Here is a 14,357-nt window from a genome sequence, read left to right on the forward strand (position 1 = left end):
CCTCTTGTCCTGAAAGTCTCATTTTTGGTTCCTGAAAGCTCTCTTTGATGTACTGAATTAATATAGAGATACCTGAATATTTTGAGGCATGTCATTCTGACTACTTGACTTTAGGAGATTTACACTAGAAATGCTGTTTCCACAGTGAAGCCTGTGTGTGCAGTATTTTCTCAATGGGACTGAAAAAAAATGTACAGATTTAATCAAAGTATTTAATCAAAGTAGAAAGAATTACTGTGTATTTTGAAGATGACGTAGGCACAGTCCAGACTTTAAGTGCCTATAAACCTCCTTGATGTTCAACAAATTATTTTTGGTATTTGCATAATTCTATAAATTTTTGAAGTGTAGATAAAGCAGACATTCACATGTGATATTATAATGCTCAGTTTACCCATTAGTTCAACAGTAATTAACTTGCTGAAGCTTAGAGTTTCAAAAATAAATGAGATTATTTGTTCAAAATGCCATCAGGTCTTCCTAGAATGACATTTAAATTATATAATGTAAATCCATTTGACCTGTGAGTCCTTGTCGTTATTTAGTGACATTTCTTACAGAATAAATTGTTTGCAGGTTGGGCAGCCTGCTATGGAGCTTGGCAGAGAGCTATAAAAACAAATTATCCTTTCATTTTATACATCATTTGTTCAAACATTTGTAAAAATTGCTTTGTTTTTCTATAATAGAGAAATGTCATTCAATGGTTAAAAGCACATTAGCTATTTTAGAAACAGACCACAGACTGTATCAGGTGCAAGTGTCTGTAAAGGAAGAATGCCTGACTTCAGATCTGTCATTGTGCATATTTTAAGCTAAGGACAAAGAATCCCTTTTCCCTTTGCCTGTGGATTTCACCACAAAGACATAAAGTGCCGTGAATATAGGCTATTTTAAAGTTTAGGAAATGTGATTATTTTTTATCTTTTTCATTGTGCTTGTTGCTTTGACTTTTGCAGTTGCTTTGCCAGTAAAGTTAAATATTTAAAGTAGCAGTGAAATAACCCAGATTTACCATGGGCCCCACACATAAAACAGATCAAACAGTACCATGAATTAGCGTCATCTCTGCTATTCTCGGACGTCGATAGTTTTCATACAAGCACTATTTCTAATTCATTTTCTAGGCACTAGAGTATGTCATTTTTACTATTTTAAAGTAAAACCAAGGGCTGCAGTAAGAGAGTATGTTAACAATCCACAGATTGTTGCACTAACCACTGAAACAGATTGCATTTCTTTTAGACTTTTATACCTTTTGCTATTAAGACCAAACGTTAAGACATGCTACAGTCTAATGTGCTGTTTTCCGTTGTTTTCTCAGTTGCTCTAAGCAGTCACGGCAGCTCCTTTTTCTGCCCGCTGATGGTCTGCTGCTGCGTTGGGGGCTGTGCCTGCTGGGGACTTAGGGGAGGGGACTGTTCAGGTGCAGGTTGGGCATACAGAGATCGTGTAAAGTCTGATGTGTTCAGTCCCCAGCAGAGCCATAAGCCCACAATAAGCATTAGTAAATATGCGGTAGACTAATTTTTGACGTACTTTGAAACATTTGCCTGTTTTGAGAGCTACTTCTGGCTCTCTTAACCAGTGAAGCTTTTCAAAGACAAGTTGCCAGTCGAGCACATAGTGGGCCCTCAGTAATATTTTTTGAATGAATGGAGAACAAGCAAGCAGTTCAGGACTTCTGACATTTAAACCTTTGTGAACTCCATTCTTCATCAGGAGTTAGGATTCTAGTTCAGGAAGCGGGCTGAAACCTTGGTCGTTAACTGTGAATACATAAGAGGGTCTATCATCTCTCTCTGTGTAATTAGGAAGTGCACACTATGAACAGCTCTGTGCATCTTCTTGGTACTGATTCCTGTTACATGTTAAAAATGGTGTTGCCAAGACAGGCTTGATATTTGAATAGATGTTGGAAGTTCAGCTGCTGGATGTGTCTTCTGTATAGAAAGACCAGCTTGGCATCTTGAGGCAGTGAGACTGTAGAAGCCAGGACTGTTTGCCCATTAGCTCTTACCTCTACCTTCTGCTCTGCCAGACATAGAAACCAGGCTCATTTTCTTCTTGCATTCTTAATCTGTCCAGTTCAAGGACAGCCACTTTGGGGCATTAATATGTGATGTTGACCGAATGATTTATTGCAGCAGAATGGTTTATGCCAGTTGAGTTTACAAAAGGAAAGAAGATTGGCTTGGAAAAATGAAGGCACTTTTTAAAATTCATATTTGTGCATATTTATCCTCTTTAGCAATTATGATATACTACAAATGAAAGTGACATTGTATGTAAGACCCAGAATAAGTATTTAGTGAGTATTGAGTTAAATGGAATTTCTCTGAGACCTTTCACGAGGAGCACGGTGAGCCTTCTTGTGTTTTCATTTAGACCATCTGATTACTCTGACCATGTGGGACAAATGTCAGAGATTCCCTGTAAATGATAGTGACGGGGGACAGAGCAGAGTTATGTTCATTCTTGTGTTCCTGGGTCTCGTTGTCAGAATGATGACAACCTATCGAGTACAGCCAAGCTCACACACCACTTTTTTCTGTTGGAATCCACATTCTAGACTCTGGCATGGGTGAGGGAAGATGCAGATTATGTGTCGTGCCTGAGTGCTCATTGTAATTCCATCCACTTCTTTTCCTCACTTAAGAAGGCTTATTGGAATGCGAGTGCAAGAGAGACTGTCGTGGTTAGAGAGAAAATCTTGAATTTTTCAAAAAGTAAATTATTTGTAAATGTCATCATTTGACTCATAGGATGTCTTGCTCATAGACGTCCAAAGGCTTTTGTTGGATGGCATTCATGCAGTAGTCTTAGCATTAATTTGGAATAAATAGAACATCCTGGAGGGATATGTGAATATGATGAGGCGTCTCTTAGAAACCTCAGCAGCAGAGCAAGATACATGCCTTGCTCTTCAAAACCTTGAGAGCAGTCTCCTATCGCTTTTTCTGCAGAGGTTGCTGAGTTTGAATGGCTTCAGATAGACTCCTCAAAACAATCTCTTATCACGTTGGCTCAGTTCAGCAGACATAGACTCCTCTTTGTTAACACAAGAAAGATAAACGTATCTCACATCATTCCTAGTGGGCCTCTTTGGGGAATTCTGCACTGGAGAGAATCCCTAGGAGAGCTGTTGTTTCTCACAGTGAAATAACCACATCATCTCATTTGCTTGTAGGTTTCCAGAAAGTGGAAGGAAATTAAATTGTCTGTACTAAGGTTCTTTTTTTCCTGGGTTGCAGGAAAAGAAAAATGCCTTCATTGTGTTCTGAAAGTCTTTCCTTATCCTCCATCATTGACCCTCAACCCCACTACCCTATGGAAGGCAAAGAATTATAACTTGGTGGTAACTGGGGAGCGAGATTGTGATATAATATTAGGGTCTCCTAAATGCACATAGTTTTTTTTTTGTAATCAGAACTAAAAAAAAGGAACATTTCCACATCAGGAATAGGGTACATCCCCATATTGAGTGGTAAAATATTTGCTATTTCAGAATCTTCTTTCCATGTTGTCTTTTTATTATATTTTTTTTTCTTAAAAGTAATTCATAATAATATCTGAGATCTTCTGGCTTTATAGTTTGTTTATTTTAGGCAGCCCATTATTTACATTTAATATAAAAAGAAGTGGCAGTCTTCTGAGTTCTTTTTGTTAGAATCTGCCCCTCTGGAACAGGAGCTATAGAGAATTATGGATTTTAGCCCAGAAACCTTAGACTCAGGAGCTAGCTGCCTGCCTCCTGAGACAATTCACATAAAGGTAAACCCATCAAATCAGAAAGTCAGAAGCTTCTGACCATTGTTCTAGTGAACAGTTAAGAACGAATATGAAAGTTAATGTAAGATCCATGGTGTGCAAATCAGAACCCAGGCCATGCCCAGTCTTAACACTTCCTAGGAGAACTAGGTAATTCTGAGGGAGTGGTACTGTCTTCTTGGGTGTCTTCAAGGAAATTTTAGTAGTGGAGTTAATTCAGATTCTTAATATTTTAGTTCTAACACTCCAAGGAAGGCTGTGTTTGCTGGAAGCATGCAGTTGCTGGCCGGAGTCAAGCTGTGCACGGGCAGGACCTTAACCAACCATCCGCACTACGAGGACAACAGCCTGAGAGAGCGAACCAAAGTGGTAAGGCCCGTCTCGGCCTTTGCCCACCGCTTGTGGACAGTCAAGGCCCAGGCTTCCCGTGTTGGTAAAGGAGGGCGTAATGCTGCCCACCGCCAGTTTGCAGCCAGGACATAAGGACCTAGAGCTTGGTCTCCTGTTCTGGACCTTGGCCTGCCCCCATCCGCTAAAGGCTGTTCAAGGTGCTGGGCGTGGGGTTGCACACCTGTAATCCCAGCAACTTGAAAGGCTGAGGCTGGAGGATGGCAAGCTTAAGACCAACAGCAGTAATTTAGCAAAACCCTGTCCCAAAATAAAACACAAAAAGGGTTGGGGATGTGGCTTAGTGGTTAAGTGCCCCTGGGTGAGGGGCACTCCAGGATGGATGGATGGATAGATAAGATAGGTAGATGAATGAATAGATAGATAGATAGATAGATAGAGGCAGTCAGTTCAGGTTACATGCTCCTTTTAGAGGAATGACTTTGAAGATAAATGGCCTGGGATGTGCAGAAGAGAGTGTTGAGGACAAAGCACTCAGAACTTTTAACTGGGGAGGGAAGGAAAGGAGTGGAGACCTACTGGTCACGGTTTCATGGACCATTTTAAGGGCTGTTTTCTAATGTGTGGGTATTTTTGTTGTTGCTTTTTTTAAATAAATAATGCTAACTACATAGTTCAAAGTTCAGAACATATGAAGGGGATTATAGTGAAAAGTTTCCCCACCCCTGTATTCCGGCTACTAGTTCCTTTCCCCGGAAGGAAGCAAATAATGTGGCCAGTTTCTTGTGTATCCTCCCTAAGGTATTTCACCCCTATACAATCAATCATATATATATTCTATATGCATAATATATATCATATGTGTGTATATGTATATGTGTATATATATGTATATATTTAAAACAAGGGAGCTGTTAATTTGCTGATATAGAATGATCTCCAAAATATATTGTCAGAAAAGCAAGATGCTTTTTGTTCCTTCTTTGCTTAAAAAGGAGAAAAGAATACATTCAAATGCTTGTGTGCGTGTGTACATGAATGCATATTTGAAGAATATGAATATATGCAATATATATATAATTCCCCTTTTTTTCCTAATAAAAGAGCTATAGCACACTTGCTTTTTTCTTCGTTTGTTTGTTTGTGGCACTGGGGATTGAACCCAGAGGCACTTGACTACTGAGCCACATTTCCAGCCCGCCCCCTTTTTTTCCCCTTACTCTGTGACAGGGTCCCACTAATTTGCTGAGGCTGACCTCAAACTTGGAATCCTCCTATCTCAGCCTCCAAAGTTGTTAGGAAGACAGGCATGCACCACTGCACCCAGCTCGCCTTGCATTTTCAACACTATATTTTGGAGCTCCTTCTACATCAGCATATTAACAAATTCCTTGTTTTTGTTAAAGCTGCCTAATACTTTATGTGGATATAGCAATTTTATTTAACTATTTTGGCCATTTTCCTTTCTTTTTGCAGTCTAATACAATGCTCCAAATAATCAGCTTGGATATGCATATTTGCATCTGTACTTCAGATTCTTAGATGTGCAGTCACTAAGCCAAAGGGTATAGGCATTTGTAATTTAGATATATAGGTATTATCAGGTCACCCCCTGGACAGGTTATATCAACTCACATTCCAGTTAACAATGTAGCAATGCAAAGGGTACCTCTTACCCTTCATCCTCACTAGCAAGCTTTGAAACTTTCTAATGTTTCATATTTGTCACTTCTCAATGTTACTAGTTGAAAAAGTCTTATTTTTAGGTGAGATGTGAGTTGTGACCAGCTTAAAAGCAAATTATTTTTACTAAATCCCCTGTTTTTAGGGGAATTATCTGAACTTAGACTCCTGCTGAAATGGTAATTTTTCAGTTGGCCCTAGTGTTCCAGATAGCTCCCAGTTCAGAAGAAGAGTGGAATGTTCATTTAGGAGGTGGCCTGGGCTGTGTAGGCTGGAGAGCTGTAGAAAGACCTGTCCTTTTGTGTACTGCCCCTGCAGAGAGATACCACATGTTATGCCCTAATAACTGGTGGCATCCTGAAGGTCTTGGGGCTTGTCCTCAGTCTCGACCTTCACATGCGTAGAACATCTTCATCCGGACTGGACTGAGGGGTGGCCAACCTCACAGTTTTCCCAGGAGCAGCAGCTCACCTCCCTGCCATTCCACCCGCCCACGTGAACATACTAATCAGGCCCTCGCTCCCAGTCTTAGAAGTCAGAACTCCTAACTGGAATTTGGGAGGTAACAAAGGAAGCAGTGCTGCTCCCAAGACCCCACACACTTACACACTACCCCACACACCTCTTCCCAGTGCCAGGTCCCAGAACGTAGGACACTCAGAATGGGTGCATTCACTTGGGGCCCATGGCATTGGGAGTGACCCAGGGGCTACAAGTTACTCATGTTCCAGTGAAGGATGAGGGGTGGAGATGGGTGTCAGCGTCTCCTAGTCAAGGAGAAGCAGCACAGCAGTGATAACAACAGTGGCTTCCATAACCCAGGACCAGGAACCCCTTCAGGGGTCCTTTTCCCCACCTGCTGTGGTCAGCGCTGGCTCTCCTCCTTAACCGCACATGTGCCCCTGGTGGTACAGTCACCTCTAATGGCTGTTCTCATCTGCAGGCCCCCTTTGTTGTCTTATTTCCTCAGCTGTCTTCTTTACCTTGATGAAGTATTCTTAGACTTGGCATCTACAATGAATGTATTCATAATTTGAAATAATACATTCCAAATTCAAGTGTATTTGGTGTCTGAATCTCCGTGTATTCAGCATGACTCACTCTCCCTCTCCCCAAGGGTAGATAATTACAGTATTCTTTTAGACATTCCCACACACACACATTCCAGCCCTGCAGATAAGTGATAGTAACTTGGGCAGCAGGTGGGGTCCTGTGTGTTTAGCAGCTCACCCCCTTATGGGGGTTACATCATATTCCTCAATTAACTCTCCGGCAGTTGAGATGTATTTTGCCATATTCCACGTTTATCTCATTTTGAAGGTTTATCAGATATACGCGAAGAGGTCCCCAGAGGAAGTGCACACCCTCCTAAGGTCCTTCGGCACCGACTACATAATCCTGGAAGACAGCATCTGCTATGAGCGCAGGCACCACCGGGGCTGCCGGCTGCGGGACTTGCTCGACATCGCCAATGGACACGTGAGCATGTCACCTCCTCACATGCAGGGAATCTCTCCGGGGGCGGGATTCCAATTTGAATCCTAAGTAATGTAATTCTTTTCACACCTTATATTTGTATAAACTAGAATCCACTTATATATCCCCAAGAATGATATTATGAATCGGGTATTCACTTTCCCTTGCCTTCTACAGAATTCTCTGCCCTGACATTTTTGTGACTGCCCCAAGGGCTGGGCAAGGAGAGAGGGAAGCTCTAGGGTCCCCAATTCTGCGTTTAACAGTAACCCTGCCTTTGGCTGATTTGCATGATGAAGCTCTGTATAAAAAAAAATTTTAACAATTTTTCTGCTGAAAACAAAACTTCAAACTTTAAAACACTGCTCCAAAGCATCCTGCTAGTTCCTCCATGAGTGAGTGGCAGTGGGCCATCCCATCTTCCAGTGTGGTGGTCCATTCTTACTGTTCTTTCTGCTCACCCTGGGGAGTGTCCTCTTTTTTCAGACATAAATTGTAAAAAGGCAGATTGTGTTCTTTTAGTGTTAGCATCTCTGGGCTCCGTGTGCCAGCAGCCCTTGGTTCTTAGTGTTAGCAGCTATCCCAGCCGCTCTCAGTGGCTGGAGCTAACAGCTTCTCTCAGCTCTCTGTAGTCAGAGCTAACAGCTCCCAGCAGCTCTTCTCAACTCTCTGGCTGCCAGGTGTTCTCAGGGCTGGCAGCCCCTGGTATTACCAGCTCTCAATGCAACCAGTTCAGCCTGCTGTCCTGGAGACAGAAATCATGGATGAGCAAAATAAAACTAAGCAAGACTTTATTGTGGCTTATGCTGTAGCATAAGAGGGGCAGTGAGGGACAGGACTTCTAGACTGGCCCAGTGAGGCTGCATGGAGTAACTGCTTATATAGATAAAAGAGACATGCCCAAGCACACAGTCTCTTACCCACTAACTGCAGGCTTTCTGTGCCATCATGCCAGTCTGCAAAAGCTAACCTGTCCTGGCTGTCATGGATGTTATCACTCAAAGACCAGAGTGATGACATCTGAAGTGGCTGCATGGTAGACAGAGACAGTCAGCAGCAACAGGGCACGAGTCTTTTGGGAACCAAAGCAACATCTTCTGGAGCCATCAGCGGCATCTGGAGTGACTATAACTCTAGTGATAACAGGTCAGCTTGACTGTTAAAGGTGAGGCCACTTGATTCACAGTTCTCACAGTTTCCACAGAAGCAATGAGGCTGAAGTCATAGCTGCTGTTACCTCCAGTGACACTTAAGGACCAGTGGTAGTGCTGATCATAGCCCAGCTCTGAGCCATGTGGATGATAGCAGGAGCCCTCAGTCTCTACCCAGTCTAGCACACCTTCTAGGTTTCTCCAGAGTGGGCAGTCAGGGGAGTTTTCAGCAAAATGTTAGGAACGTTGGATGATATAGGAGTGGTTAGGAGCATGGCAGCAGGGTGTGGCCTCAGCAACCACAGACACCCCCTGCTTTCTTCTCTGAACCTTCCTGGCAGGCGGGCGACTGGCGCTGGCACTTGGTGCTGCAGTTGATGCAGTCCCAGCCCCAATCTTTGCCCTGCCTCCTCTCCCCTTGTACCTCCAAGCAGAGCAGCCGGGCATGGGAAAGGGTTGCGGGGCCGGGACTTCTGCCACCAACCCAGGCAGTGTTGGCTGTTAAAAAAATAAAAGCAAAGACAGTTCCCTTTGAGGGAGGGTCAGGCCCTCCTGTTCTGTCTCAGTCTGTCCACTACACACAGTCACAGAGATGACTTTCTGTGCCTAGCTGCACTCCAGAAAAGCAGCAAGCTATCTCTCTTCTGCGCCCAGGAAAGCATACTTGGGTCTATGCAGGATTTTCTCCGTTTGGGGTATGGTATCTGCCATAACTGTTGGTATATATTAGTAACCAAAGGTGTACAGACTAAACACATGCATTTAAATTTTGCTTTGTGTGTAACATATTCTCAGTAGTCCATCTGATAAGTTAGAGAATTTTGATTATAGTAAAAATGTGTATTTCATTTTTGTGAGAGAGGCCATATAGTACATTTCTAAGAACAAGGAGATCCAAGCTCTAGTTCTGACTTTGCCATTATTGGTGACAATTATGGGATACATCTCTTCTTCTCTGCCTTAGTTTATACTTCTGAAGAGGGAGAAGTATGAACTAAGTAGCCATTGACAGTGAAATAATATTGTTTCACTAACATATCATTCTTAAGGAAACTTAGTAGCTATTCTTGCTTCTGTTGTCCCCTAACCCCATACTAGGAATTGAACCCAGAGACCTGCACATGCTAGGCAAGTTCCCTACCACTGAGCCATATCCTCACTCCTTTTTTTTTTTTTTTTTTTCCTAATTATTATTTAATTTTGAGAGGAGGTCTTGCTAAGTTGCCCAGGCTGACCTTGAACTTGAAATCCTTCTGCCTCAGCCTCCCAAGTGCCTTGGATTACAGGTGTGTGCCACTGCCCCTAACTGGTGATTCTTCCCCCCTCCCAAATGCTATTTGGGTCGTTTGGGTTTCAGATGATGGATGGCCCTGGAGAGAACGATCCTGATTTGAAGCCTGCGGACCACCCTCGATTCTGTGAAGAGATAAAGAGGAACCTGCCCCCCTACATGGCACACTTCACTCGAGTGTTTCAGAACAAAGCTTTCCACGTCTACAAGCTGTCCAGGAACAAGTAGTGGCGCTGTCTGCCCAGTCTCTATTTTTGACACGCTGAAACTCCCTCATGAGGAACCGTGGTAGCTGAGGTTCCTGTGTGGGTAGGTAACCTGTCCCTGAAAACTGTGCCTGAGGATGTCCTTCAGATGTTTACACAGTGTTATCATCTTTGGAAGCATCTCGACAAGCTTAAGTCTTTGTGCTTTGTTTCGTCTCTTATCTTTCCCATTAATGATCGTTAGCCTAAATGGGTTCCACATGCCTGACCTGGGATTTTGTTGTTGGGGAGAATGGTGTGTGTTCTGCAGATGGCCTGTACAACTGCGTGCCGCGCCAGAAAGCAAGAACCTGTCGGGATTTGAAATGTTTTGATTTTCAATGAACGTAAGACAGTTCTGGTTGAGTGTAATTGAGAGGATGCATAATTAAATTATTTAATATTATTTCACTAGTGAAGACCAATCAGTGACTTTTTAAAAAAACTCTTTATTGTGATGTTTCACCTTAAAATTTTATAATGTTTTCCAACGGTTATGCTTTTAACCTGAACAACAACAACAAAAAAAAATCATGTTAAGTCTTTTTATGTATCTGAAACATTTTGTGTACTCTCTTTGAAATGTTATATGTTCAGTAGTATGTGTGATACAATGAGAGAGAGAGACAGAGATTGTGTGTGTGTGTGTGTGTGCATGAATGCTGGGCACAGAAGTATTATAAGTTCTAGATTGTAAGTCCTGAAAGGGGCAGAAGTGGATGTAGTCAAGTAGAATTTGTTTAGTAAACAGCAAGACTGTTTACTCTTATTTTAAACCCTATTGATACTCTTCAATCTCCTGCAAGTAAAATAGTTTTGCTTCATTTCTTACCCATTTCAATTTACTGGGTTTGCAAAATTTTGTAAACTTTTTGTGTTTTTAGCCTTTGGTATTTTTTACAGCCTAGAACCTTGCAAAGCCTGAATATTTTTTCAGTGTTGTATCTTGACTAGTTCACTAATTTTCATATCAAGTTTTACTTGGGGTCTCCAATCTTATCATGTGGGCTCTGGTAATGTTATTGTTTTCCTCTCCAAAAGGTAACCAAGTGCCTCTAAGTCATGCTTATTTGTAAACAACAAAGGGGATTAGATGTACCTGCTCAGAATTTTTTGATAATTGCTTTTATACTTCATTTCTAATGATAGGGATGTGTAAAAGTTGCTGATAAAAGCATATTGTCCATTTAATTAAATCAAGGTGGCTAATGAAATTAACTTTCTCCCCCGTTCTTGCCAGTTGGAAATGATTTAAATGTTTCTCCTTGTGGTTGTATCGAAGTAAATTGCCGTACGCGTCAAGATGGACAGCATCGCATGTTCAAATGATTTTACATTCAGTTACTACTTATTAAGCAGCATTCAAAAAAAAATTTACACTGTCTTTTTGGACACAAGGATCCCCGACTGTTATTAAATTGTGCAACTGAAACTCCTGAATTATATCTTTCCTATATCCCTTAATAAGGTTGGAGACCACTGCGGTTTAGGATAATACAATAATAAAACATTTTAATCAGTACTAAAACTCTAATTAAGCCAGTAATGATGCATGCCTGTTGTAGCTGACAGCACGGGTCAGTACATCCTCTGGCGAGTGCCTTACTCTAATTGAAACCAAGCACATGTAAGGTACAATATGTGGTGATTTCATTAAAAAAAAAAAAAAAAAAAAAAAACTCTGTTACTTTTTCATGTATATTTAAATCTGTTTTAAATGTTCCTATTTGTATTAGTCTAAGCATTTGTGTATTTGGAGTCTCAGCATATAAAACATGTTCTTAAATGTGTGTGCTTGTCATCCACACATTGATGGCATAGTGATTTTTTTTCGTATTGCCATTGTGGCCAAACACTGAATGTTCAGTCTTTATTGAAAATATAAAGTGCCAAAAAGTCTTGCAAGACAGAATCCATGCATACACTCTTTCCAAGACACTGTGACCATGTACAATAGTACCACGGTAGATACTCTTTAGCACTTGCCAGGGTTCTTTCTTGTTTGTGACCTTCTCATTGGAACACACAGTAGAAAGAGCATCCGATTCCGCCTCTGGCTGCCTACAAGCCAAAGCAAGAGACCTGTGGCCTAGACCCCCTGCCGCACAGGCCTTGGTAGCTGTTTAATATTTGGTAACAACCTCAAACAATGGCTCTGTTTTTGTGGATAGAAAAAAACACTCTGAGTTCCCAAAGAGAAACTCTCAGTACAGTAGAAGTGCTCTTAATTTACTCTGCTTATTACTCCACAGAGCCCTGGGGTCTGTCCCTCTCGAGGTGCCTGCTCCAACAGCACCGCAGGCGGGTGGCCACTCGCTAGCACTTCTGTACTCCTGCTCCCCCTGCCTTCTGTTCCGTCCCCACTCCATGTGAGTTCCTCTGATTATAAGTACACAACTCAGGCAGCTGTACATACGCATAGGAAATATGGATATGAAAAGAGTTATTTCTGTAAAAATTAAATAGGCCATTTTGATTTGAAAATGATTGAATTGCTAATCAAAATCGCTTTTAAATTTAATGTGGTTGGCAAAATTATGAAATATTGAGGGAAACATAAAAATCAAGAGAATTTCTGTACTTACATTGCTTCATAGATTTATCTACATACTCATTCTGCCTTTTTAAAGTCTGAACCAATAGGAAGGCAAATGTCCCCAAATCGTGCTATTGGTATGATTTGTACAAGAAGTGAGCAATAGTCATTGAACCTTCATGCAAAAGAAAGTCCTTAGCATCAAAAGATCAGCAAATGAAGGGGGGGTGGGGAGGTACAGCTCAGCAGAAGAGCACTTGCCTTGCATGTGCTATGGCTGGGCTCCTCTCCCAGCACCAGGGAGGGAAAAAAAAAAAAAAAAAGAGCAAATGAAGGTACATTTGTACGTTGCAGGTAATGCTTCCCTGCTTGAACCTAGGTACTTCATTAAATGACCAGCTATAGGTACAGGTCACAATGACTAATAGAGATTCTACTCTAGTCGAAAGACCCTGGGATCACTTTCATTACAGGCATTTACAGAATAGGGCTTCATTTCAGATGTATTGGCCAGGAAGGTAGCAAGGGTATATCTAGGCCACTCATCTCTTAAAGATGATTTGCCTGGCCTGTGTGAATTTACCTCAGTAAGTTGGTGTGTGTGTGTGTGTGTGTGTGTGTGTGTGTGTGTGTCCAGTGGGTGCTGCCAGGGCAAGGGCATGTGTAAATATTTCATCAGATCTGCATCTTTATTTCACAGTTAACTAGAAAGGTTTGTTCTGATTCTATATTAACTTTGACTAAGATGTTAAAAATTTTAGATCACCTTTGGTCCAAATCTACTGAATTATCATAGAAATATTTAATTTTAAAAAGTTAATTCAGACCTTGGAGTTAATAGGATGATGTTAAAATGCTCTCAGATCATGTATCTTGGTTAACATGCTCCCAAATGCTCCATATATGACAGCCTTTTGACCTAGAAGAGAAAGCTTGTCTGTTCATGGAAGAAAAGTCTTTCTAAGATGGCTTACTTTCTTGTGACAACTGATTTTCCGTTTTTTACATCCAATGGGTAAAATCTTTCAAAGAGCTTTTATAAGTTGTACTGCATTGTATGGAGATTATATACTAAATAAAGCTCTTTTAGATTATACAAGATGAATGTGTTTCATTTATTTGAAGGCCAAAATCCAAGGAACCTATTTATTGAAAGTGTAATAACTGTGCTAAGTAGAGTAAATCACTAATAACTGTTAATGTTGAAGGAGTTTGTTCACATAATTTTAGTTTTATAGCTGCTTATTTGTTCTATTCGAATAGTTCAGATTTCTAAAGAGAAAGCTTCTGTCTTAGTCATTTTCTCATCACTGGGACCTGAGAAGAACCAGTTAGAAGAGGAAGAGGTTTATTTGGGGCTCATAGTTTCAAAGGTCTTAGTCCATGAGGGGCTGACACCATTGCTCTTGGCCTGAGGTGAGGCAGAACATCATGGTGGATGGGTGGCAGAGAAAAGCTGCTCAGCTCAAGACAGCTGGGAAACAGAGTAGGGATAAGAAAGGGACCAGGACAGATGTAGTCCCCAAGGTCATGCCCCCAGTAACCTTCTTCCTCCAGCCATGCCCTACCTGCCTATGGTTACTACCCATTATTTCATTTAAAACCATTAATCCATTCAGTGGATTAATCCACTGATGGGATACAGCTCTTGCGATCTGTTCATTTCATCTCTGAACGTTCTACGTCGTTGCCTGACACATGAGCTTTTGGGAGCACGTTCAATATTCAAACCATAACATGTGCTATCAGTAGAATTTATCCTGGAAGATATAAATGATTTCTGTTTTGCCCTTAAGAATAGTTTCTACTTTAGTAATTCAGGAAACTGGGTAATAGTACCCATTTTTTTTGGTAAG

The 14,357-nt window shown here is 41.4% G+C and overlaps 1 protein-coding gene across 7 annotated transcripts in view; it reads left to right on the forward strand.

Annotated features, from left to right (window-relative positions):
* Nucleotides 1-13,602, forward strand: part of Dpy19l3 (dpy-19 like C-mannosyltransferase 3) — an 82,763-nt gene extending 69,161 nt beyond the window's left edge. For all 7 annotated transcript variants that reach the window (XM_047527142.1, XM_047527144.1, XM_047527148.1 and 4 more), the window contains 3 exons: nucleotides 4,008-4,140; nucleotides 7,123-7,281; nucleotides 9,787-13,602. In XM_047527142.1, the coding sequence (XP_047383098.1) occupies nucleotides 4,008-4,140; nucleotides 7,123-7,281; nucleotides 9,787-9,948 (454 nt within the window). In that variant the 3' untranslated portion in view covers nucleotides 9,949-13,602. The remainder of the gene's footprint in view (nucleotides 1-4,007; nucleotides 4,141-7,122; nucleotides 7,282-9,786) is intronic.
* Nucleotides 13,603-14,357: the final 755 nt, after the last annotated feature.

This window comes from Sciurus carolinensis, chromosome 16 (assembly GCF_902686445.1).
Source record: "Sciurus carolinensis chromosome 16, mSciCar1.2, whole genome shotgun sequence".
Taxonomy (NCBI): domain Eukaryota; kingdom Metazoa; phylum Chordata; class Mammalia; order Rodentia; family Sciuridae; genus Sciurus; species Sciurus carolinensis.